Genomic DNA, 25,177 nt, shown 5'->3' with positions numbered 1-25,177 from the left:
AAAATGTGTAAATACACAATTGTACAATGTGAATAAATACAAAACATAACAAATGTAGAAAAGTGTTTTTTTTTTATTGCGATGATCTTTCCTACAGCATCGGTTATGTAAAAATACAACTTCACATAATCCATACAGTATATAATAGTTTTACTACTGTGTATATATACTTGTATGGTGATTATAAAGTATGTGTGTGTGTATATATATATATATATATATATATATATATATATATATATATATATATGTATGCATATATATATATATATATATATAAACACACAATATAAACTGGCACAAAAGTGTAATTGTCAACAAAAGTTCATATTCAAACTATTTTTGGCTGTATACAATTTCTAAAGATGTATAGCATGTGTTCATTTATTCATAAGCAATGGTGTTAATATTTGACAGACTTTACAGGCAGTAAGTTCCCTTGTCAAACAAGACTGGCCAAGGTAGAACCGGGTCGAGATCCAACAGGGATTGGCTGGTTAGCGTGTGTGGTCCCATGGCTGTGTCCACTAGCAGCACTTAAAGGGCCATAGTGCACATGATGAACTGTCCAACGAGAAGGTGAAAAACTGTTAAGCTGCTTTTAAGACGAGCAAGGACTTATATTTACACAACAAGCTGCTTAGTGTTTCCCTTATCATTATATTAAAGGTTTCCTCACAATATATAGACATATAAAATACATCTAATATACAAAAACAAGTTGAACTGTTTGAATAAAAAACACAATGTTAATAAATACAAATAAAGAAAAATTAAATATAGTATACATAGAAAACATTTAAATTGATCGAGCCAATGATTTGTTTATACTTATTCAATTTTAATTTAGAATTCTACACAGTGTTCTTTAAGTGTGGACATATGATATAAATATATATATACCAATGAATAGAAAAGGTTACATTTAATGAATTCATTCATGGATAAAAACATAGTTAAAATCAGTAATAAAAATATATTTACTGTAATAATTCATCCATCCACCATTTTTTGCTTATCTGTGGTCAGGTCGCGGGGGCAGCAACCCAAGCAGATAAGCCTAGACTTCCGTCTCCTCCCAGGGGATTATGAAGCGTTTCAGGCCAGCTGAGGGACATGGTCTCTTCAAAGTATAGTGGGTCTACCTACCAGTCGCATGTGTTCTGAACCCCTCTCCAGGGAGGCGTACAAGACACATCCTGACCAGACGCCCCAACCACCTCATCTGACCCCTCGCCATGTGAAGGAGCAGCAGCAAGGACCACAACATGTTGCAGGGCTCAAAGTTAAAGAAAAAAAAAAACGAAAAATAAGTCCCTTTTCAAGAAGGGTGACTGGAGGGTGTGCTCCCAACAGTTAAAGTACCAATGATTGTCACACACACACACTAGGTGTGGTGAAATTATTCTCTGCATTTGACCCATCACCCTTGATCACCCCCTGGGAGGTGAGGGGAGCAGTGAGCAGCAGCGATGGCCACACCTGGGAATCATTTTTTTGTGATTTAACCCCCAATTCCAATCCTTGATGCTGAGTGCCAAGCAGGGCGGTAATGGGTCCCATTTTTATAGTCTTTGGTATGACTCGGCCGGGGTTTGAACTCACAACCTCCCAGCCTCAGGGCGGACACTCTAACCACTAGGCCACTGAGTAGGTTGCAGCATCACGATCTTCAGACTCCCTAGGAAAGTCTACTCCAGAGTGCTGGTAAGAAGGGTGGAACCATTAGTTGAACCTCAGCTACAGAATGCGCAATGTGTTTTTTCGTCCTGGTTGTGGAACACTGGACCAGGTCTACACCCTTGCAAGGGTACTGGAGGGTGCGTGGGAGTTTGCCTGTCCGTTCCACATGTGCTTTGAGGACTTGAAAAAGGCATGTCCCTTGCGGTGCCCTGTAAGTACTCCAGGAGTGCGGGATTTGTGACATACTATCATACCAAAGACTATAAAAATGGGACCCATAACCTCCCTGCTTGGCACTCAGCAACAAAGGGTTGGAGTTGGGGGTTAAATCACCAAAATGATTCCCGGGCGCGGCGCGGCTGCTGCCCACTGCTCCCCAAGGGGATGGGACAAATGCAGAGGACAAATTTCACCACATCTAGTGTGTGTGAGACAATCATTGGTACTTTAATCTTAATCTTACTATGTGCTATTCAGTCCTTTTTACAAAGGAGTACATTTTTCAACACTACATTTTTTCACAGTGATTTTTTTTACACTGAACTTTTAATACACTGATTTTTTTATACACTACAATTTTTTACACTGGATTTTAAAAAACACTGAATCTTTTTTCAATGAAATTGTCAGCATAATTTGATGTAAAAAATAATGTTACTCACAAAATTCAAACGCAAACAATTAATTTACATAAATTAAGTGTCCAAAAAAAGCTTTCGTGATAAAGACACAAATGAAGCTCCATAGGAAGAGATGGCCGCAGATACTGACTGCTGCCCCCACCACCCCAATAAGCAGAAATGGGATGGCTGGATGATGAAAAACCAGGTGTGAGTGTGACTTACATCATCATATTGGAAGTTGACGGAACCTCGCTGCATTGTGTCTCTCCTCTTAAAATTCTCTGAAACAAAAATACACATGAAAGTCAGAGATTTATGCCCTTTCCATGCAGCAATATTCTTGTATTAAGTACAATATGAGAACATTTTATTTTAGAAATCCAAGAATTATGTGCTTAGATTTTGTCTTTGTGTTGTTTTCATTACTGAATGAAAGGAAAGGAATGCACTTGCTAACCCAAACTATCTACAATGTAACATGACATCACCTTCCAATTAGTAGTAAAAAGCTACACATCAACCAATCATAGCATTACAGGACATTTTGCAGTTTTCCTACTCAAATTACAGATTTTTGGGTGGTTTTAGGACCACTGTGTTGATACCTGTCCTCTCAAACTATTTTTCTTCCAGAATAACACACACACATACACAAAACTTATATACATATACATATATATATATATACATATACATATACATATATATATACATACATATATACATATACATATATATATACATACATATATACATATATATATATACATACATACATACATACATACATACATACATACATACATACATACATATACATATATACATATACATATATATATATATATATATATACATATATATGTATATATATATGTATATATACATATATATATATATATATGTGTGTATATCTACATTTATATATGTATACACGTGTATGTATATACTGTATACAGTATATATATACACACAGTCGTGGTGTGGTCAAAAGTGTACATACACTTGTAAAGAACATAATGTCATGGCTGTCTTGAGTTTCCAATAATTTCTACAACTCTTACTTTTTTGTGACAGAGTGATTGGAGCACATACTTGTTGGTCACAAAAAACATTCATGAAGTTTGGTTCTTTTATGAATTTATTATGGGTCTACTGAAAATGTGACCAAATCTGCTGGGTCAAAAGTATACATACAGCAATGTTAATATTTGGTTACATGTTCTTTGGCAAGTTTCACTGCAAAAAGGCGCTTTTGGTATCCATCCACAAGCTTCTGGCAAGCTTCTGGTTGAATGTTTGACCACTCCTCTTGACAAAATTGGTGCGGTTCAGCTAAATTTGTTGGTTTTCTGACATGGACTTGTTTCTTCAGCATTGTCCACATGTTCTCAATGGGGTTTAAGTCAGGACTTTAGAAAGGCCATTCTAAAACCTTAATTCTAGCCTGATGTAGCCATTCTTTTACCACTTTTGACGTGTGTTTGGGGTCATTGTCCTGTTAGAACACCCAACTGCGCCCAAGACCCAACCTCCGGTCTGATGATTTTAGGTTGTCCTGAAGAATTTAGAGGTAATCCTCCTTTTTTATTGTCCCATTTACTCTCTGTAAAGCACCAGTTCCATTGGCAGAAAAACAGGCCCAGAGCATAATACTACCACCACCATGCTTGACGTTAGGGATGGTGTTCCTGGGATTAAAGGCCTCACCTTTTCTCCTCCAAACATATTGCTGGGTATCATGGCCAAGCAGCTCAATTTTTGTTTAATCTGACCACAGAACTTTCCTCCAGAAGGTCTTATCTTTGTCCATGTGATCAGCAGCAAACTTTAGACGAGCCTTAAGGTGTCGCTTCTGGAGCAAGGGCTTCCTTCTTGCATGGTAGCCTCTCAGTCCATGGCGATGCAAAACACGCCTCACTGTGGACACTGACATCGGTGTTCCAGCAGCTTCCAATTCATTGCAGACCTGCTTTTTGGTGGTTCTAGGTTGACTCTTGATAATCCTGACCAATTTTCTCTCAGCAGCAGGTGATAGCTTGCGTTTTCTTCCTGATCGTGGCAGTGACAAAACTGTGCCATGCACTTTATAATTACGAACAATTGTCTGCACAGTTGCTGTTGGGACCTTAAGCTGCTTTGAAATGGCTCCAAGTGACTTTCCTGACTTGTTCAAGTCAATGATTCGGTTTTTTCAGATCTGTGCTGAGTTCCATTGACTTTCCCATTGTCGCATTTGTAACCATGTCTAATGACTGCATCACATGAGCCCCATTTAAATGGGCTCAGAGAAGTCAACAAGTGTCGTCAATCATAATCACTCACATGAAGTTAAGAGGCCATGCCATGAAGCTAATTTGATTTCATTGTAACTTTTCTAAATCACCAAAATTGATCATGTATGTTGCTGTATGTATACTTTTGACCCAGCAGATTTGATCACATTTTCAGTAGATCCATTATAAATTCATAAAAGAACCAAACTTCATGAATGTTTTTTTTACAAACAAGTATGTGCTCCAACTACTCTGTCATTACAACTACAGTGCATATGCTTTCAGGCTAGCTGTGTACAAACAAAACATGAAATGTGGGCTAATACTTTTCAGATACTATAATATGATGGATCATGTTTTTCAGTCAGTACAGATTGGTGTTCTATCCTATTGTGTTGTGCATTACAAACTCAAACACGTTTTGTGCTGAGGTTGAAGCTAGCTTATCTCTTGCCGTAGCTAACTTTTATGGCTAATACTAAAACACGCCGATGTGTTACTACGCTAGAAAGAGCGTTCCTCAATGTTCGTTTTTACGGAATATAAAAGTGTAAAGTATTGGTGACGGTTTTTGAATACATTTTTAGAGGTAGAATTGAATGTTCCCATTAAGTGCATTGCTAGCTACCTACAACGAGACAATTTTTACATGTTAGAATGCAAAAAAAACAAAAAACATTTTTGTCTTCTTGTCTTTCATTATGATTGTGAACAATCGGCAACATTTTTTTTTAAACTGCAGTTACCCTTTAAGTCACCAGCTGGTTCTTTAATACGCTCCCGCGGGCACAATGTAGGTCAGAAAATATACAACGACCAAAAATAAATGTATTATCCTCATTTTGCAAAAATCATCATCAGCTTTCGACGAACAACTCCACTTGTGAATCCCAAAACAAACAAACAGACACTCGGCGAGTCAAAAAAAATCAGTGTGAGAATCCATTAATTTAATATATATTTGCCAGACTCGCATATAAATGTAGTATTTACATGAGAACACTGGCAGATTTGGTTTTGAGATTCTGTAAGAGTATGCTCTCGCCATATCCATGATACCAGGTACTTGGACTGGAAGCTAGGATTTAGGATGGGAAGTCACATGGCGAGACATATGCTGAGGAAAAGCATCTTGCTTACTAGATGTTGTGGATTGAACTATGTCTGAATTATGATGAGACACATCTGGTTCTCATCTGGTGGTACAACCTAGACCAGTGGTTCTCAAATGGGGGTACATGTACCCCTGGGGGTACTTGAAGGTATGCCAAGGGGTACGTGAGATTTTTTTTAAATATTCTAAAAATAGCAACAATTCAAAAATCCTTTATAAATATATTTATTGAATAATACTTCAACAAAATATGAATGTAAGTTCATAAACTGAACATCAAATCAGGTAGGCTATTCCATTCATTACCATAAACCCAGAGTTTCCCCCATGCCATGATGGTTTGACCCTCACTAAAATGTCTGTCAAAAAGAACTGTGAAAATAAATGCAACAATGCAATATTCAGTGTTGACAGCTAGATTTTTTGTGGACATGTTCCATAAATATTGATGTTAAAAGATTTATTTTTTTGTGAAGAAATGTTTAGAATTAAGTTCATGAATCCCGATGGATCTCTATTACAATCCCCAAAGAGGGCACTTTAAGTTGATGATTACTTCTATGTGTAGAAATCTTTATTTATAATTGAATCACTTGTTTATTTTTCAACAAGTTTTTGGTTATTTTTATATCTTTTTTTCCAAATAGTTCAAGAAAGACCACTACAAATTATTAGCAAAATTTGCACTGTTATACAATTTAATAAATCAGAAACTGATGACATAGTGCTGTATTTTACTTCTTTATCTCTTTTTTTCAACCAAAAATGCTTTGCTCTGATTAGGGGGTACTTGAATTAAAAAATGTTCACAGGGGGTACATCACTGAAAAAAGGTTGAGAACCACTGACCTAGACTGTCGACTTGTATGAATTCGATTGTTGACAAGCTGTTATGCGAGCAAGATTTTCTCAACACGGCCTTGTATGAGCAGATTGACCTAACATAATGACATATGGCGTTCTTGGCAACACATCCGATATTACGTTAGAAGAGGGTATTTAAGTGTCTGCGAACAAAGACTGGAGAGACTGCTTCCTTGAACTGATGACCGTGTCGAGTGTTTCTTACTCCTACACTGACTGATAAGTAAGGTAGTAGGCATTTGGGTACATGACTCAACACCTGCTGTCATCTGCTGTGATAGTGACTGCTGTGTCAGAATCAGAATCAGAATCAGAATAGTTTTATTGCCATTGTTTGAGAACGGGTTCACAAACTACGAATTTTTCTTGGTGCAAACGTGCGACATAAAACACATGTAACACATATTTGGTATAAAAAGAGCCGTGACTGAGCTATCAGATAGACTTAGAAGGGATTCAAGGAATTCAAGGAGCTGCTGTTAGGAGTTCTTGTTCATTTGCCTGATGGCCGAGGGGAAAAAACTGTTCAGGTGGCGGGAGGTGTGGGTCTGGATGGAGCGTAGTCTCCTGCCTGAGGGGAGAGGGGAGAATAGTGTGTGTCCAGGGCGAGAAGAGTCAGCTGTGATCCGACCCACACGCCTCCTGGTCCTGGAGGAGAACAAGTCCTGGAGGGATGGGAGCTTGCAGCCAATCACCTTCTCCGCAGCACGTACGATGCGTTGCAGTCTACACAGGTGGCTGTTGCCAGGGTACCAATGGCAATTGTGCTGCTGCTCTACCTTGCAGCACCATGACAAAAATGGGTATCTGGCTTCCTAGACCATCTTACACTGGTACTACGAGAGGTGTACGGTAGAAGCTGTCCAGCTATGGATTGCGGTACTGGCACCTAAGGTTACTTCACAGAAGGAGGAGCAGGTTGTAGACCTTGGAAATATTATTCAAGCGAGTCTTTAACAAATACTCATAAACGCTGCGCACTTGATTGTCCGCATACGTCTTTTCCTTCTCCCGCCGATGACGTAACGGGTGAATTCGGTGATTGACACCCAACGACAGCGAGTTGTATACTGTATACAATTTATTTGGATCATGTTGAAAAAAATGTACAGCACAACAAACAACCACACTTGCATTAGATGATTGAACAAATCCAAAAAGGAATAAGAGGATAGCAAAGCTTATTTGGTCCTACCTCTGTAGCGTATTAGAGCAGTGTTTTTCAACCTTTTTTGAGCCAAGGCACATTTTTTGCATTGCAAAAATCCAGAGGCACACCACCAGCAGAAATTATTAAACGGAATTCAGTTGATAGTAAAAAGTCCTTGTTGCAATTGTTGGATATGACTTTAAACCACAACCAACCATGCATCAATATAGCTCTTGTCTCAAAATAGGTGTGTTGTCACGATCTGTCACATCACGTTGTGACTTATTTTGAGTTTTTTGCTGTTTTCTTGTGTGTAGTGTTTTAGTTCTTGTCTTGCGCTCCTATTTGGGTGTTTTTTTCTCTTTTTTTGGTATTTTCCTGTAGCAGTTTCATGTCTTCCTTTGAGTGAAATTTACTTTGTTTTAGCAATCAAGAATATTTCAGTTGTTTTTATTCTTCTTTGTGGGGATATTGTTGATTGTCATGTCATGTTCGGATGTACATTGTGGACACCGTCTTTGCTCCACAGTAAGTCTTTGCTGTCGTCCAGCATTCTGTTTTTCTTTACTTTGTAGCCAGTTCAGTTTTAATTTCGTTCTGCATAGCCTTCCCTAAGCTACAATGCCTTTTCTTAGGGGCACTCACCTTTTATTTATTTTTGGTTTAAGCATTAGACATCTTTTTACCTGCACGCTGCCTACCGCTGTTTCCGACATCTACAAAGCAATTAGCTACTGACTGCCACCTACTGATATGGAAGAGTATTACATGGTTACTCTGCCGAGCTCTAGACAGCACCGACACTCAACAACAACACATCATTTGCAGACTATAATTACTGGTTTGCAAAAAATATTTTTAACCCAAATAGGTGAAATTATATAGTCTCCCACGGCACTCCAGACTGTATCTCACGGCACACTAACGTGCGGCACAGTGGTTGAAAAACACTATTAGAGTGTGTCTTGTAACCACTCTGACCATTTTCTGAGAAATGGGCGCAATCATGAGCTAGCAGATGCCCATCACTACAGTGTTTTATCAGCGAGGAAGCCAGTGTTATGTTTCTTGTTGGGGTTTTTTTGTCAGATGCAAAAACAACATTTTAATTGTCTGCTGAATGAATGAATGAATGTGGCTGCCAATGTGCAGGACTACACTGTATATCGAAGATATCACGTCACTGTATTGGATATGCTTTGGTGTAAATGTTGCTTTAATTTTGCTCCACAGTCACATTTTTAACCCCCTTTCTGAGTATGCCTGCAAATGGTTCTTTTTGTGGGGCTGTCTGAATACGTCGTAAAAATGGTATCAACCTTTCTGCAATATAATGTGCATGGAAATGGTTTCATTTGTAAGTCTAGTACCTGTCAGAGCTCGAAGTTTGACACAGCAGGCCACATAGTCGTCGAAGAAGATGCGTCCACGTTTATTGTAGCGCTTGAGGATGGCGTTCAGAGCCTGAGGACTGATGCGGTATCCTGGGTAAACATAAAAAAAGGCCAGAGTCAATATCATCCAGGCATGTGCACAGATGCTCAAGCACCTGCTCTTTTGCTCTGTGTGAAAAAAGTGCCCTTTCTGTTTCAGCCCAATTTTTGTAATCAATTATTAATATTAAAAAATACTTATAAGTGGCATTTATTAAGAGTTTTTGTGAGAATTCTTCCTCAAACTCACTCACTCAAAAATGCAGAAGCAGATGTTAGCTATTTCCTTCAAATATAACAACTATGAATAATCATGGCAGAATTATTATATATAACGACTACTTTGGGACAAATGATGATCCAGAACCTAATATTTTTTAGCTTAAATATAAGAAGAATGGGCTACAAGTTTAGAAGCTAATTGATCAGCAGATTCAGCAAGTAGCACTATTGTTAAGTGCTAAACAAGAAATTTAAATTATGGACATGAATTGATTAACGTGGACTTAAACAAGTTGAAAAACTTATTCGGGTGTTACCATTTAGTGGTCAATTGTACGGAATATGTACTGTACTGTGCAATCTTCTAATAAAAGTTTCAATCAACCAATCAAAGACATAATAAACCAATCACTTACTTTACAATGTCTGCTCTCACTGGGATGCCGACTTATGGGTTGTTCAGAGCTTCCCGATTAGATAAAGAATTATTCATAATCCTCACACAGGTACAAAAGGGAAAAAAAACCCGCAAATGATCAACTTTTTTGGTGTTTCTCGCCATCTCATGGTCTAAATTTAAGGCTGAAACGACGCGTCGACGTAGTCGACGTCATCGGTTACGTAAATACGTCGACGCCGTTTTTGTGCGTCGACGCGTCGCATATTTACGTCACACTACCGTCATGGCGGAGCGCAAAGCAGACTGTGCGAGCGAGGGGGAAAAAATCACGCCAAAAGTGGTCAAAAGTGTGGGAGTATTTCAATACACAGCCTAATAATGTTGTTGTATGCACACTGTGTCGAGCGTAAATGGCCTATCATAGCATAGGCAGCACAACGGCTATGAACGAGCATTTGAAAAGAAAACCATCAACTAGTCAATCGTCCGCGCGAGTATACGTTGTCATCATTACACAAAAACATGAATGTGTCATTTGTATCTGCTAGGGGTGTAACGGTACGTGTTTTGTATTGAACCGTTTCGGTACGGGGCTTTTGGTTCGGTACGGGGGTGTACCGAACGAGTTTCTAAGCTAAAGCTAACTTTAGCTGCTAAAGTCTGCTTCGCTCCTTCTGCGGCTGCCTCTGTCTCAGCACGCAGTATTGTCCCACCCACACAACCATCTGATTGGTACACACAAAGCGTTATACAAAGCGTTATCAGCCAATCAGCAGTGCGTATTCAAAACGTTACCAGCCAATCAGCAGTGTGTATTCAGAGCGCATGTAGTCAGCGCTTCAGCGTGGAGCAGATAGGTGTTTAGCAGGTGAGCATCAGGCAGCGGACTCTCCCCAAATGATAATAAACACCTCCCAGTCAACTACTAGTAACATCACTATGAGCTAGGGATGGGCGATACCACACTTTTAGGATTCGATACGATACCGATACTTTATCTTGCCTTTTCATCGATACCGATACCATTAATTTCTTATTGGCAATTTTTGTCAGTCAAAAATATTATTACTATTGTTATTATTTAAGACAAATCACAAGACAAATACAGACCATTTATACCACATTTATTATGGTCAATATATAATAAAAGTAAAATTAAAATAAATAACAAATATGAAAAATAAATTAAATATTATATATAATAATAATTATATATAATAATAATTAGATATTAGGGCTTTCCAATTAACTGTCAAATCCGAATCGCAAGAAGCTGCAGTTATTTTTTAAAGTTTGTGATATAATTAGCAATTAATGAAATATGAAATAGGTTAATGTTTTCGAAATGTAAGAAATGATGTTACAGATTAAAACCAAAATCACATTCAATCATATATTTCAAGATTTTCTTGGAAAAAAATAAAACTAATGCAAAGATGAAGAATCTCCAAATGTTATCCCTTTCTTATCTTGTTTTAAATACTCAAGCAATTTTCAACTAACAGTAAATTCCCCTGTGTGGAAATTATTTGAATTTAGGATAATCATTTAAACAAAAATATTCAGTAAACATTACTAAAAAAACAAAAAAACAATGCCTGTTTTAAGTCAACAATTGGACAACACTGGATATGCCTGGCTGCATCGCTGTCGGCTGGCTGTGTGTGTGTTGCACGTTGACGACGCTCATTCGCTGTCTCCTGTCACGTGACTGGGCCAGCTCTATACTCTGCCAGGTACAGGGGTGTCCCAGCACATAGTAAGTTAAGTAAGTCATCAAAAACATCTGAAAGTGATGCTTGCACCCCCCACACGCCGTTTTTTGGTTTATATCGATACTTTTTTCAGAAAAGTGATGCCAAATGAGTAGCGTGTGAGTATCGATATATCGATACCACAGGATCGATACGCACATCCCTACTATGAGCCCGTTGACCTTCTAGGAATATAAACTGGAGCTCAGCTCACTCGCAGTCCTGGCTTGAGGTGAAGGCTACCGGTAATTAGCTCTCAGTTCCAGCCACATCGACCCCTTCTGAGCGCTTATTTTCAGCTGCTGGGAATATTGTAAACAAGAAAAGAACCAGAGCATGTAGACATGCTAACCTTTCTTCATTACAACTGTTAGTCACTCACTGGAATGAGTAGAATTGGTTATTGTGTACTGTGTTGGACTGGATGTTTATTTTGCACATTTTAAAAGCAATACTTAATGTTTACAGTGCTCCAGAATATTTAGATTGGCACTTTTTTGTATTGGATGTTTATCTTTATTTTTGCACATTTTAAAGCAAAATAAGCAATACTTTTACTTTTGAAATGCTTATACTATTGCAGAATATTACGATTTGCACTGGATGTTTACTTTTATATTTGCACATTAAAAAGCAAATAAGCTACTTTTAATTTTGTTAAATGTTAAAAGTTTTAAATGTTTACATTGTTACAGAATATTTTGTCATGTTGTTGTCAATGTTGACTGAGTGGCCATACTTTTTTTTTTTTGTAAATAAAAGCAATGCCTTTTGAAAAAACTGGCCTACATTTATTTTTTCATCTTCATTTTGAATAAAAAAAATAATCGGTAAAAGGAAAAATAATCTATAGATGAATCGAAAAAATAATCTATAGATTAACCGATTAATCGAAAAAATAATCTATAGATTAATCGATAGAAAAATAATCGTTAGCTGCAGCCTTATCTAAATTGAATGTCTAAGTTGACCACCCTCTCAGTTTGTAGCTACTACCTTCTACTACACAAGTTAGAGGCATGATTTATACAAGTTTTACTAACTCAGACATAATGCAGCAGCTTACCGCCTCAATATGTCAATATATAGCTGCATGAGCTAGTTACCAATCGGAATTAAATGTATTTAGTGACTTTTTCTTTATTAAAAACGACTAGCAACAAATCTAGCATATTTTTCTGGTGTTATTGGAGACAGCACTCGTGTGTAGAGAGTTTACTTCTGTCACTCGATGTCTGCTACGAAAAGCGAGAGCTGCAGCAAGCCTGACGTCACACTTGCTTTGTGCTACTGCTCCAAATGCATTTTCTCTCTTTAAAAGCCGCCATTATCCTCTTAATATTTGCACATTGCACATTTTGTAGACCGCTGTCCGCGGGTATATCTCAGATATATTAGAGTACAACCGCATCGCAGACATGCTGCCTCCGCTCCAAACAATCCCGTGCATTTTCTTTACTTCATCACAACATCTGGTTTCGGTGATCAAAGTTTTTTTTCGGCGGCCGAATTACTGTATTTTTGGGAGTATAAGTCGCACCGGCCGAAAATGCATAATAAAGAAGGAAAAAAACCTATATAAGTCGCACTGGAGAATAAGTCGCATTTTTGGGGGAAATTTATTTGACAAAACCCAACACCAAGAATAGACATTTGAAAGGCAATTTAAAATAAATCAAGAATAGTGAACAACAGGCTGAATAAGTGTACGTTATATGACGCATAAATAACCAACTGAGAATGTGCCTGGTATGTTAACGTAACATATTATGGTAACAGTCATTCAAATAACTATAACATATAGAACATGCTATACGTTTACCAAACAATCTGTCACTCCTAATCGCTAAATCCGATGAAATCTTATACGTCTAGTCTCTTACGTGAATGAGATAAATAATATTATTTGATATTTTACGGTAATGTGTTAATAATTTCACACATAAGTCGCTCCTGAGTATAAGTCGCACCCCAGGCCAAACTATGAAAAAAAACTGCGACTTATAGTCCGAAAAATACAGTAATTTTCGGTGCATTTCTAGTCAATCGTGCGAAAATAATAGCCTTTATATATCCATTCATACTTTATATTACTTTAATTTGTTTTCACATAAAAACAATATAATTTTTAAGGTGTGGCGGCTTTTATTTTGCCACGGCGGACCTTGTAGAGGAAACCCTGATGATTCTGTTGTGCTTTTAACACAGAATTTTCATAGTGACACATCTAAAAGATGTTTGTTTTCTTGTATCCCTACCTTAGAGGTTCAACTGTATTGTCAAAGTCCAAGTCATTAGCAGTCCCTCACCCATTGAGCTGATTGCCTGGTTCATCTCATGAGGCTCCACAGTCCCACTCCTGTTTCGGTCAATCATCATGAAGTTCTGCTTCCAGCCATTCAGAGCCATAAACAACTCCTTGAACTCATTGAAGCCCATCTTTCCTGTGAAGTCCCTCTGTGATGGTGTGGTGAAGGTTTAATTGCTGATGATGGACAGCAACTTGGACATGTTGCGTGATCACAAATGATGCCGCACACAGTAATACAGAAAAGGATACATCAAGCATCGCAATCATTATTCTGCATGTCTCCAGGCTGAATGCTGCATCATAAAGAACATGAAGAGAACGGTTTTGACAAGTTGGCGTAGCACAGCATAACATTGCCAGAGCTGCAAAGCCTCACGCTTTGAGCGAGACAGTTACGCAATTAAACCCTTTCTCATGCAACCCTTGACATTTCTCACACACTAATTTCCCTATACAATACTCTCTAATTGTTTTTCATGATCATAAAGTTTGGCCTTTGAGCCTAAATCTAACCAACCACAGAAGGCACCACGCAATATAAACCAATCAGAAGCAATGTAAGGCGGGTCTTAGCTGCGTTTTGGCCAAAAAGACAATGTCATGTCATTGCTACGATCCGTTGGATATCAACTTGAATCTTTTGACGGTAAGGCATAATCTGATTTGTGATTGGCTCGAGATGGAAGGGGATAATGGCGGGATATAGGAGGAAAGCATGAAAACCGACAGGACTACAGGGGAGAGGGAAGAACTGATGGAAAATATTTATTTTGTTAGAGCAGTCAGACTGGCGCTATTATGGTGAAGGGGGGAAGTGTGCTGTGCTTTGGCGACTCACTTGAGGCTGTTAAAAAAAAAAAAAAGACAGCGCCTCTCAAGTTGCGACCACTGTTTGTAAATTGATATTACATGGATGATGTCGTTCACAAAAACACAAGCAAATGAGATGTGTTGCAGGTGTATGGGTTGTTCTTGTTAGCTTTAGCTTCGTGGTTTAATCAATGTTTCAAGTGACCGTCTATACATTAGCTGTGTCCCAATTCAGGGTCTGCATCCTTCGAAGGGCGAATTTGAAGGCCGCTTACATCACCACGCTGCGCAAAGGCTGTCCCAATTTAATAAAATTCGAAGGCTCCTTCAAATGCAGCCGACGAATGCTCCCTCCTTTTCCCTGTATTCGGAGGATGCACCGCGACTATCCTTCGTGGCCTGCCATATCCCAAGATGCTTTGCGCGCCTTTGTTCAACCCGGATCTTTTTGATGATGGCGGCAAATACAAGCAGCGGCACCGGCAGCGAATACACTTTCAAATGTAAGTATCCTCCGCAGGCTAGACTGTCCCATTTAACAACAGGTGACGCATCCTTCGGAGGTGTCTCCGAAGGTCCAGCCTTCTAAGGCTGCGTAGGCCGGGTCCTCCGAAGGATGCATCCCCTGAATTGGGACACAGCTATTGTTTAGTTTCGGACGGGGAAGTTGACTGTGTCGGGGATAAATGAGTGCTATCGGACACATTATTTTTCCAAACAAATGTTTCTTCTCCTCACAATGACAACGTTTCACTTACATTTATGTCAATTTCCCTGATATTATTTTGCGTTTATCAGCGGATTCTGTTTTATTAGCCAATTATGTCACTTCGTCCGCGGTTACTTGAACGTGGACATCTTGTGCCTTACTTTTTTGTTGAGTTTAGTGATTATTGATTCGGCATACTATAATAATAATAATAATAATAATTAATTTGATTTATATAGTGCTTTTCTATCAACTAGATACTCAAAGCGCTCACAGAGAAGTGAGAACCCATCATTCGTTCACTCTACATTCACACTTAGTGGTGGTAAGCTACAAAGCGCTGTGTCAAGTAAAAAGTAGCAACCATGGGGACATTCCAAACCTCTCGTAGACATGCTCTTCTTTCATTCATTCGCTCCTCATCGGTTTCACCATCACAGGCTACGGAATTTGCTTGCACGTTGCACGGTCGATTGTTTATTTTTTCGATTATTATATATTCATAATCGTGGAAAGCCATAATCAAAATTCAAATTCGAAATCATAGTCCAGATCTTTTGAAAGCTGTTTGGTGAGAGGAAGTGACAGCAGACAGTTCTGCTGTCTTTTCCTCCTGGTTGAAATGAAACATTGACAAATGTATTTTGTCAAAATTCTTGTTACAATTTCCATTTCTAATTTCTGGTAAATTAAGACTAGCATTAGGAGGCCACAGAGCAGGGAGAGCCGCTGGAGGTGAGGACATCAATCTTAAAAGGTATAAATCGACATTAAAACAGGCCAAATCGATTCTAAAAAAAAGGCCAAAAAATATTTGAACGCATCATGACACTAAAGTCTCACTTTTTTCTGAAACTTGGCAGCCCTGACATAGCATAGGGATGGCCACTTACGGCTGTAGGTTCCAGTGAAGCCAGCTTGAGTTAGACATCTTTGGAGCTCCTCTGCATCCACCTCACCATCCTACAGAAAGGTAGTAAGTCAGAATTGTAGCAGTGCCCGTTAGAAAGCACTGTAGATGCCTTTTCTTCTACAAGGAGACATACCTGGCCAGCAATGGCTGTGAAATAACCCCACATTGGGTCATTAGCAGCTGGGTTTGGAACGCCGTATGTGCTGGGATATCCTCCCCCGTAAGGGGCATATCCACCAACCCGGGGCGGTGTACCTCCCATTGGTCCACCCATGTGACTGGGCATGTGGCCCCCCATTGGTCCTCCAGGCGCTCCATAGGGTAGCATTGGGCTGCCATACTAAAGCAAGAAATGGTGCATATTTAATTTCAGAAATTATTTCGAAAAGCTTCATGCATTCTGAAAAATAGGACATATGCCACTTGGGCCAAGACCATTGTACAACCAAACAAGTGTATATGTGGCAATGGTATGCAATGGAACACAAATTGTAAAGTATCCGATTGGCTGACTCATGTCAACACAAGCACTTGTCAACATAACTGGCATTAGCCATTGCTTTTACATTTACTTATGACTTTGCCCGGAGACAAAGTGAAAGGCTGATAATTAAGAATGTTTTAAAAAAACAAAAAACTCTCCATTTCTGCAAAATGAAAATGGGTTATTTTTGTTAGTTGCAGAAAGGGAGATGAAACAAAGGCTGAGCAGTATACCACCACAGAAAGGTATTTAACGGTATAGCTCGGTTGGTAGAGCGGCCGTGCCAGCAACTTGAGGGTTGCAGGTTCGATCCCCGCTTCCGCCATCCTAGTCACTGCCGTTGTGTCCTTGGGCAAGACACTTTACCCACCTGCTCCCAGTGCCACCCACACTGGTTTAAATGTAACTTAGATATTGGGTTTCACAATGTAAAGCGCTTTGAGTCACTTGAGAAAAAGCGCTATATAAATGTAATTCACTTCACTTCACTTCACTTCACATTAGCATATTTTTTGTGCAATAATGATTAAATTAACAATTAGATAAGAATCTTCTTTGCCTTTGTACAAAAATACACAGGACACCAGTTCAACCAAATTTGAGCACAGTTTCTCCCCTCAGTGCAAAACAGGTATATAATACATAAGTAAATGAAAATATAAATATAAAAGTATATAGAAAAAAAATTTAAAAGGAAGAAATACAAATTGGAATCCTAAACACAAATTACACAAAATGACATTATCAGCAAGTTATTGCACAAATTAACACAAGTTGCGTTTACAGCAGATTATTGCACTGGTTTACTTCACAATTTCTTTTATTGTACTTGGTTGCGGATTGCACTTGTCCGATATTACACTTGTGCCTAAAAGGACACATGATACAATCACATGTTTTTATTTAACAGGACTATGGCCCTGTTATAAAAACTGACCCTCAGTCTATAACAAAACCCAAAACCAGTGAAGTTGGCACGTTGTGTAAATTGTAAATAAAAACAGAATACAATGATTTGCAAATCCTTTTCATCTTATATTCAATTGAATAGACTGCAAGGACAAGATATTTAATGTTCAAACTGAGAAACTTCTTTTTTTTTTTCAAATAATTATTAACTTAGAATTTTATGGCATCAACACATTGCAAAAAAGTTGGCACAGGGGCATTTTTACCTCAGTGTAACATCACCTTTCCTTTTAACAACACTCAGTAAAGGTTTGGGAACTGAGGAGACCAATTTTTTAAGCTTTTCAGGTGGAATTATTTCCCATTCTTGCTTGATGTACAGCTTAAGAGTCCGGGGTCTCTGTTGTGGTATTTTACGTTTCATTATGCGCCACACATTTTGAATGGGGGACAGGTCTGGACGTGGCTTAGCATCGTCTTGCTGAAATAAGCAGCGGCGTCCATGAAAAATATGTTACTTGGATGGCAACATATGTTGCTCCAAAACCTGTATGTACCTTTCAGCATTAATGGCGCCTTCACAGATGTGTAAGTTACCCGAGCCTTGGGCATTAATAGACCACCATACCATCACAGATGCTGGCTTTTGAACTTTGCGCCTAGAACAATCCGGATGGTTCTTTTCCTCTTTGGTCCGGAGGACACAACGTTCACAGTTTCCAAAAACAATTTGAAATGTGGACTCGTCAGACCACAGAACACTTTTCCACTTTGCATCAGTTTAACTTAGATGAGCTCGGGCCCAGCGAAGCCGGCAGCGTTTCGTTGATAAATGGCTTTCGCTTTGCATAGTAGAGTTTTAACTTGCATTTACCGATGTAACGACCAACGGTAGTTAGTGACAGTGGTTTTCTGAAGTGTTTCTGAGCCCATGTGGTGATATCCTTTACACACTGATGTCGCTTTTTGATACAGTACTGCCTGAGGGATCGAAGGTCACGGGCATTGCCGCTTACGTGCAGTGATTTCTCCAGATTCTCTGAACCTTTTGATGATATTACGGACCGTAGATGGTGAAATCCTTAAATTCCTTGCAATAGCTCGTTGAGAAATGTTGCTCTTAAACTGTTGGACAATTTGCTCACGCAACCTACTCAGTGGCCTCGTGGTTGGAGTGTCCGCCCTGAGTTCAAACCGCGGCTGAGTCATACCAAAGACTATAAAAATGGGACCAATTACCTCCCTACTTGGCACTCAGCATCAAGGGTTGGAATTGGGGGTTAAATCACCAAAAAATTATTCCCGGGCGCGGCACCGCCGCTGCCCACTGCTCCCCTCACCTCCCAGGGGGTGGAACAAGGGGATGGGTCAAATGCAGAGGACACATTTCACCAAACCTAGCGTGTGTGACAATCATTGGTACTTTAACTTTAATGTGTTCACAAAGTGGTGACCCTCGCCCCATCCTTGTTTGTGAATGACTGAGTTTTAACTTGCACTTACAGATGTAGCAACAAACTGTAGTAACTAACAGTGGTTTTCTGACGTGTTGCTGAGCCAATGTGGTGATATCCTTTACACACTGATGTCGGTTGTTGATGCAGGGATCCAAGGTCACGGGCATTGCCGCTTACGTGCAGTGATTTCTCCAGATTCTCTTAACCTTTTTATGATAATACCGTAGATGGTGAAATCCCTAAATTCCTTGCAATAGCTCGTTGAGAAATGTTGTTCTTAAACTGTGCGACAATTTGCACATGCATCACAAAGTGGTGACCCTCACCCCATCCTTGTTTGTGAATGACTGAGCATTTCATGGAAGCTGCTTTTATACACAATCATGGCACCCACCTGTTCCCCAATTAGCCTGTTAAACTGTGGGATGTTCCAAAATAAGTGTTTGATGAGCATTCCTCAACTTTCTCAGTCTTTTTTGCCACTTGTGCCAGCTTTTTCAAAACATGTTGCAGGCATCAAATTCCAAATGAGCTAATATTTGCAAAAAATAACAGAGTTTATCAGTTCAAACATTAAATATCTTGTTTTTACATTGTATTCAATTGAATATAGGTTGAAAAAGATTTGCAAATCATTATATTCCGTTTTTATTTACCATTTACACAACGTGCCAACTTCACTGGTTTTGGGTTTTATAACTCCATATGAATTCTATGTGTCAGGTGATGTTTCTTTGGCAAATATGATGACTATTTGTGGCCATAAAGCTGTGTGAAAAACACCTGCTACTACTGCAGCCAGTTGTGGAAGCGACCACCAATTAAACATATTTATCGGTAAGTTCATGATAACTTGACAGCTTCAACTAGTTGGAACACCAGTGTTGAAATAATAAGTGATGCATCCTTGTGTGTCCTTCCATATGACTTCTGTGACCAGAATGCCATTTGTGCCATTTGTTTACAACTGAAAAGAATGCTAACGTGGGTGATTTAGACTATTTTGGACTGGTAGTAGTCTATCCACAGCGATCGTTCTGCCACACACACACTGTACCTCAATGCTTACGAGGGAGAATTACACTTCAACGACTGTCGTTAGCTTTCACAGTAGGATTGTCTTGTTTGTATCAAAGCAGTTGTTTTTCTCACTACAATAGTAATCCTGGTTTTTAAAGTATAAATATTTCGGGTTTTAGCACCAGCCGCTCGACTAGATCTGACCAATCTAAGTCTAACGTCTTCTACGAAAAACCAAACAGTCCAGTTGCGATCGATTGAATGCCCTGAGATTACAATGACCTGGATGAATGAGAACATTCGTAGACGTCATATATTGAAAAACCCAAATTTGTGTTTTTGTTCATTATTAATATCAATGTGTCAGCGTTCTTCCTTTAGCTCTATTTTAACATTGTTTTAAGGTGCCATAAAAAACAAACATGTTTAATGGGAGGCCCACGTTTCATTAGTTGGACACAGACGCTTGACCTAATTAACTTAGTTTGTACTGTGAAACGTGTAATAAATGACCAAGTGCAAAAATAAAGTTATTTCGTGTTAACGACTGAACTCATGTGAAAGAGTCCGTCAATGCACAATTAATTTTCCGCATTCTCTGGATTCATACGCAGGCGCACAGGGGGCGCATGAATTCCTATTGGGATCACGTAATGTTGGCACTCGATGGAAAAGCGTGGCCAGACTATTTAGCACGGTGGTCAGCTGTTACTGCGATTCCAAGGAGGCAAGCAGAGCAGCATGTTGTGCATGTGTCAAAGGGCGTAAGAATGAGTTTAACATGGGGGGCACATACTATATTAGTAACAGGACAGATTAAAAAAAAGTTTGAGCAAAAATGTCATAAAGGAATTAACAATCCACCGCAAAATATTCACAAAAGGCTATGTCACATGAACTGTATTTAAAGTCATAACTTTGTGACATGAACAAACCCCAAAAATAATGTAAAAAAAAACAGTGTTTACTTTTGTATATAAATATAAAACACAAAGAAGTATGGCCAATAAGGATAAAGTCTACTAAACAAGCTTTGTTCTTCTCCAACAACACCAAACTGTTGCCCTGGAGGCAACAGTTTGGCCAACAAAAATAAGCAGGAGTGACACCTCTCACCTCTAATACACACGCTTTGTGCCTCACTGACAACTCAGAGTGATGTCACTTTACAACATGCGTTCAATTCATTGAGATGACAAACCATTTTAGCTAGTGTTGATGTTATTGGTAACACTGATGAAGTTAGCAAAATACAGGATGTGTGACCATCACAATACACGATTGTGAACGATAGGCAACATTCCAAAAAGTGCAATCCCCTTTAACACTCAGTGTCAGAGCAAGTGAGTAAAGGAGCGACCAGTTGCATAGCGCTGTGTTACGCTTTAAAAATGAAAGCAAAATCAAATACTTTTCACCTTCAAGGTAAACTTTTAGTGTGAGACAAATGCATCTGTTTTCAATATTGTGCACACCTTTCGCCATCTAATAACAGGAGTGCGAGTTTAAATGCACACCGAGACTCCACGGAAGTGAAGCGAGTGAAATTAAGTGAAATGAAGCGATGGACTGCAGAAACCCTGGCAAAAGTTTGTCAATGTTAATGATAATATTAATGTTTAAGTTTGGCGTGGTGGTAACGTTTTGCGTCCATACACAATGCCCTCTGGCTTGGACGGGCGCGCTCTACGCAGACCAGGGGCCTCATGTAACTAGAGTTGCGTGGCGTTACTACTAAAAATAGACATACTTTCAAATCCAGAAATGTACGTTTGCCAGTAAAAATTCCGAAGGAATAAAGTGTGCACCCGCACAAATCCAAGACCATTTCTTGGTTTTGCAATCAACATGGAATTGATCTCAGTAATTGGCCTGACATGGCATACTAAAGCCACGACACGGCCCTTTTAAATACGCTAATCATAATGAAAGCACAAGTGCTGCACGATTTTGCCAATCACAACTCAGTAGGAGGTGGGGGGTTGAAATTGCGGTGTGCTGTGGAAACGGCAGACTAAAATGAAAAAGAAATGGTCGGACATCAGAAGGACGTGAGGAAGAAGATGGATGTACATCGCCGACCATCACCTTCATGATCAAAAATCGGGATACATTTTATTTAATTGTGCAGCTGTAACTACAACACGTGTCGACATTAATAAACCCACTCTTCACGGAAATTACCTTTGGATCTCAAATTCCATGTGGCTTTAAGGATTCTAGGGATGCTATGTATTTACTAAAATTCTATAAGGACTACAAGCCAGGAAAAAGCATGTATAGGGAAGACTGGGTCAAGTCAGTACATGAAGAACAGTACAGAGACGAGTGTTGAAATGTGACGTTACTTCAAAACCACAAAGTGATGAAACGAAAAACACACCAAAATAACCTGAGATATTTGTTGTCCAAAAGCACAGTCAATGACAAGCAGTCCCGCTAACACTGAGAAATCATATATGAGGTCTCTAAATTAATGTGTTGACATGACCGTACTTTCAAAAAGAAGACTACAATTAGTTGTATTGTTTATTAATGTTATTGTTCTTTTCACATATAAACTGTGCTTTATAAATAAAAGGACAAAATAAACACACACTAACTAGTGCTGTGCGATATAGACAATAATATATATATCTCGATACAGGCAATTTCATGTCATGATATATACCATGATATAGTGCTTTTACTAGTGTACACTGAGTGCACACACTTGTGTAGGTCTTTCCCAAATCAATTATTTTAGTGTTTGCGCACTGACCGGAAATCCATGCATCCATTTTCTACCGCTTGTCCCTTTTGGGATCGCGGGGATTGCTGGAGCCTATCTCAACTGCATTCGGGCGGAAGGCGGGGTACACCCTGGACAAGTCGCCACCTCATCGCAGGGCCAACACAGACAGACAGACAACATTCACACACTACGGCCAATTTAGTGTTGCCAATCAACCTATCCCCAGGTGCATGTCTTTGGAGGTGGGAGGAAGCAGGAGTAACCGGAGGGAACCCACCCAGTCACGGGGAGAACATGCAAACTCTACACAGAAAGATCCTGAGCCCAGGATCAAACCCAGGACCTTCTTATTGTGAGGCACACGCCCTAACCCCTATTCCACAGTGCTGACCGGAAATGACAATCTCAATATCAGTAACCCACTTGTTCTGTGCAACAGGATTGATTGATTGAAGCTTTTATTAGTATATTGCACAGTACAGTACATATTCCGTACAATTGACCACTAAATGGTAACACCCGAATAAGTTTTTCAACTTGTTTAAGTCGGGGTCCACCTAAATTGATTCAAGATACAGATATAGATATATACTATATAAATACTATCATTATAATACAGTCATCACACAAGATAATCGTCAGAGTATATACATTGAATTATTTACATGATTTACAATCCGGGGTGTGGGCTGTGGAGGGGGGGGGATTTAGGTTTGGTTGATATCAACACTTCAGTCATCAACAATTGCATCATCAGAGAAATGGACATTGAAACAGTGTAGGACTGAGCAAGTAGTGGACATAGAGAGAGAGATCAAAAAGCATAAGAATAAGTATCTACATTTGATTATTTACATGTGATGTGGAAGGGGGACGGTGTTAGTTAAGGGTTGAACTAGGAGCTGGCATTATTGCAATGCAATGCATTGGACTAGGTAGACCAGGGGTCACCACCGCGGTGCCCGCGGGCACCAGGTAGCCTGTAAGGACCAGATGAGTAGCCCGCTGGCCTGTTCTAAAAATAGCTCAAATAGCAGCACTTACCAGTGAGCTGCCTCTATTTTTTAAATTGTATTTATTTACTAGCAAGCTGGTCTCGCTTTGCTCGACATTTTTAATTCTAAGAGAGACAAAACTCAAATAAATTTTGAAAATCCAAGAAAATATTTTAAAGACTTGGTCTGCAATAACTGACAAAGAAACAGATAACAGATTTGGTGTCCAGTTCAAAGTGTGTGACATGATTTATTTAAAAATTTGAGAGTTGACTTTTGTATTTTACATGAGTTATTATTTGTACAAACATGGTGCAAAGTGATTCATGATTTGTTAAAAAATGTTAGTGGCTAGCTAGTTAAAATGGGATATTGTGATTTCACAAGACTGTCTTAGAAGTGACCATTTGAAAATGTTCAATTTGAAAAATGTGCACTTATAGAAAATATAAAAATAAAGTGTTGCATATTGATATTTATCTGCTTCTATATATATTTATTGTGAGAAATCATTAAGATGATCAGTGTTTCCACAAAGATAAATATCAATAATTATTAATAATAACATAGAGTTAAAGGTAAATTGAGCAAATTGGCTATTTCTGGCAATTTATTTAAGTGTGTATCAAACTGGTAGCCCTTCGCATTAATCAGTACCCAAGAATTAGCTCTTGGTTTCAAAAAGGTTGGTGACCCCTGAGGTAGACTGTAGTACCGTTCAAGTTAGTTCAATATAGTGCTATATAAATAAAGTGGATTGGATTGAATATTAAGGGTGGTAACTAGAAGTATGTCCTTCCCTGCGCACCCATCATTTTGACCGTTTTGAGTGCAACATCCGGGTATTGGTATTTAGCAAGTATAAGTGCGGAAGTGGATTAAAAAGTGTCTTCAAAGTCAACTCCAAGACGACACTTTAGTGAAACAGTGACAACTATGTAACTTTTTCAACCTGAAAGTCTTTTTATGAAATAATGGATTTCCAGCGCACTGTGATGTTTGTTATTTTAGTTTTACTGAATAAGACACAAAGAGCTCGGAAAAAACAAAGGAGTTAAGAATGTTGTGTCAAATAATTGGAAATGCTGGCAGGAGCGTAACAGCCGAACGTATTATTTCAAACATAAAACGGTTACTTTAGTAGACTTTAAATGTTTAAATATACTCACCCCACCGTATCCTGGGTAAGCCATGTGAAGTTAAAAAAAAGAAAACTAGCAAAAACCGAAAGGTTGTTGAAGCACCGGTTCTCCCACTGCTTCTTCACTTCCGGGAAAGCAGTTGCGGTTTTTGGGGGGGTCAGGTTTTTTCTTCTT

The 25,177-nt window shown here is 38.9% G+C and overlaps 1 protein-coding gene across 1 annotated transcript; it reads right to left on the bottom strand.

The window, feature by feature from the left end:
- Positions 1 to 252: 252 nt before the first annotated feature.
- Positions 253 to 25,177, bottom strand: gca (grancalcin). Its single transcript, XM_062054027.1, has 8 exons — positions 25,031 to 25,177; positions 16,396 to 16,602; positions 16,243 to 16,312; positions 14,080 to 14,123; positions 13,829 to 13,976; positions 9,081 to 9,194; positions 2,529 to 2,587; positions 253 to 564 (listed from the first exon to the last, which is right to left on the bottom strand). Exons 1-8 carry the CDS (start codon positions 25,052 to 25,054, stop codon positions 538 to 540), a joined length of 693 nt encoding a protein of 230 aa, XP_061910011.1. The 5' UTR covers positions 25,055 to 25,177; the 3' UTR covers positions 253 to 537.

Source organism: Entelurus aequoreus, linkage group LG07 (assembly GCF_033978785.1).
Source record: "Entelurus aequoreus isolate RoL-2023_Sb linkage group LG07, RoL_Eaeq_v1.1, whole genome shotgun sequence".
In the NCBI taxonomy this organism is placed as follows: domain Eukaryota; kingdom Metazoa; phylum Chordata; class Actinopteri; order Syngnathiformes; family Syngnathidae; genus Entelurus; species Entelurus aequoreus.
This window is presented reverse-complemented; position numbering and strand designations above follow the sequence as displayed.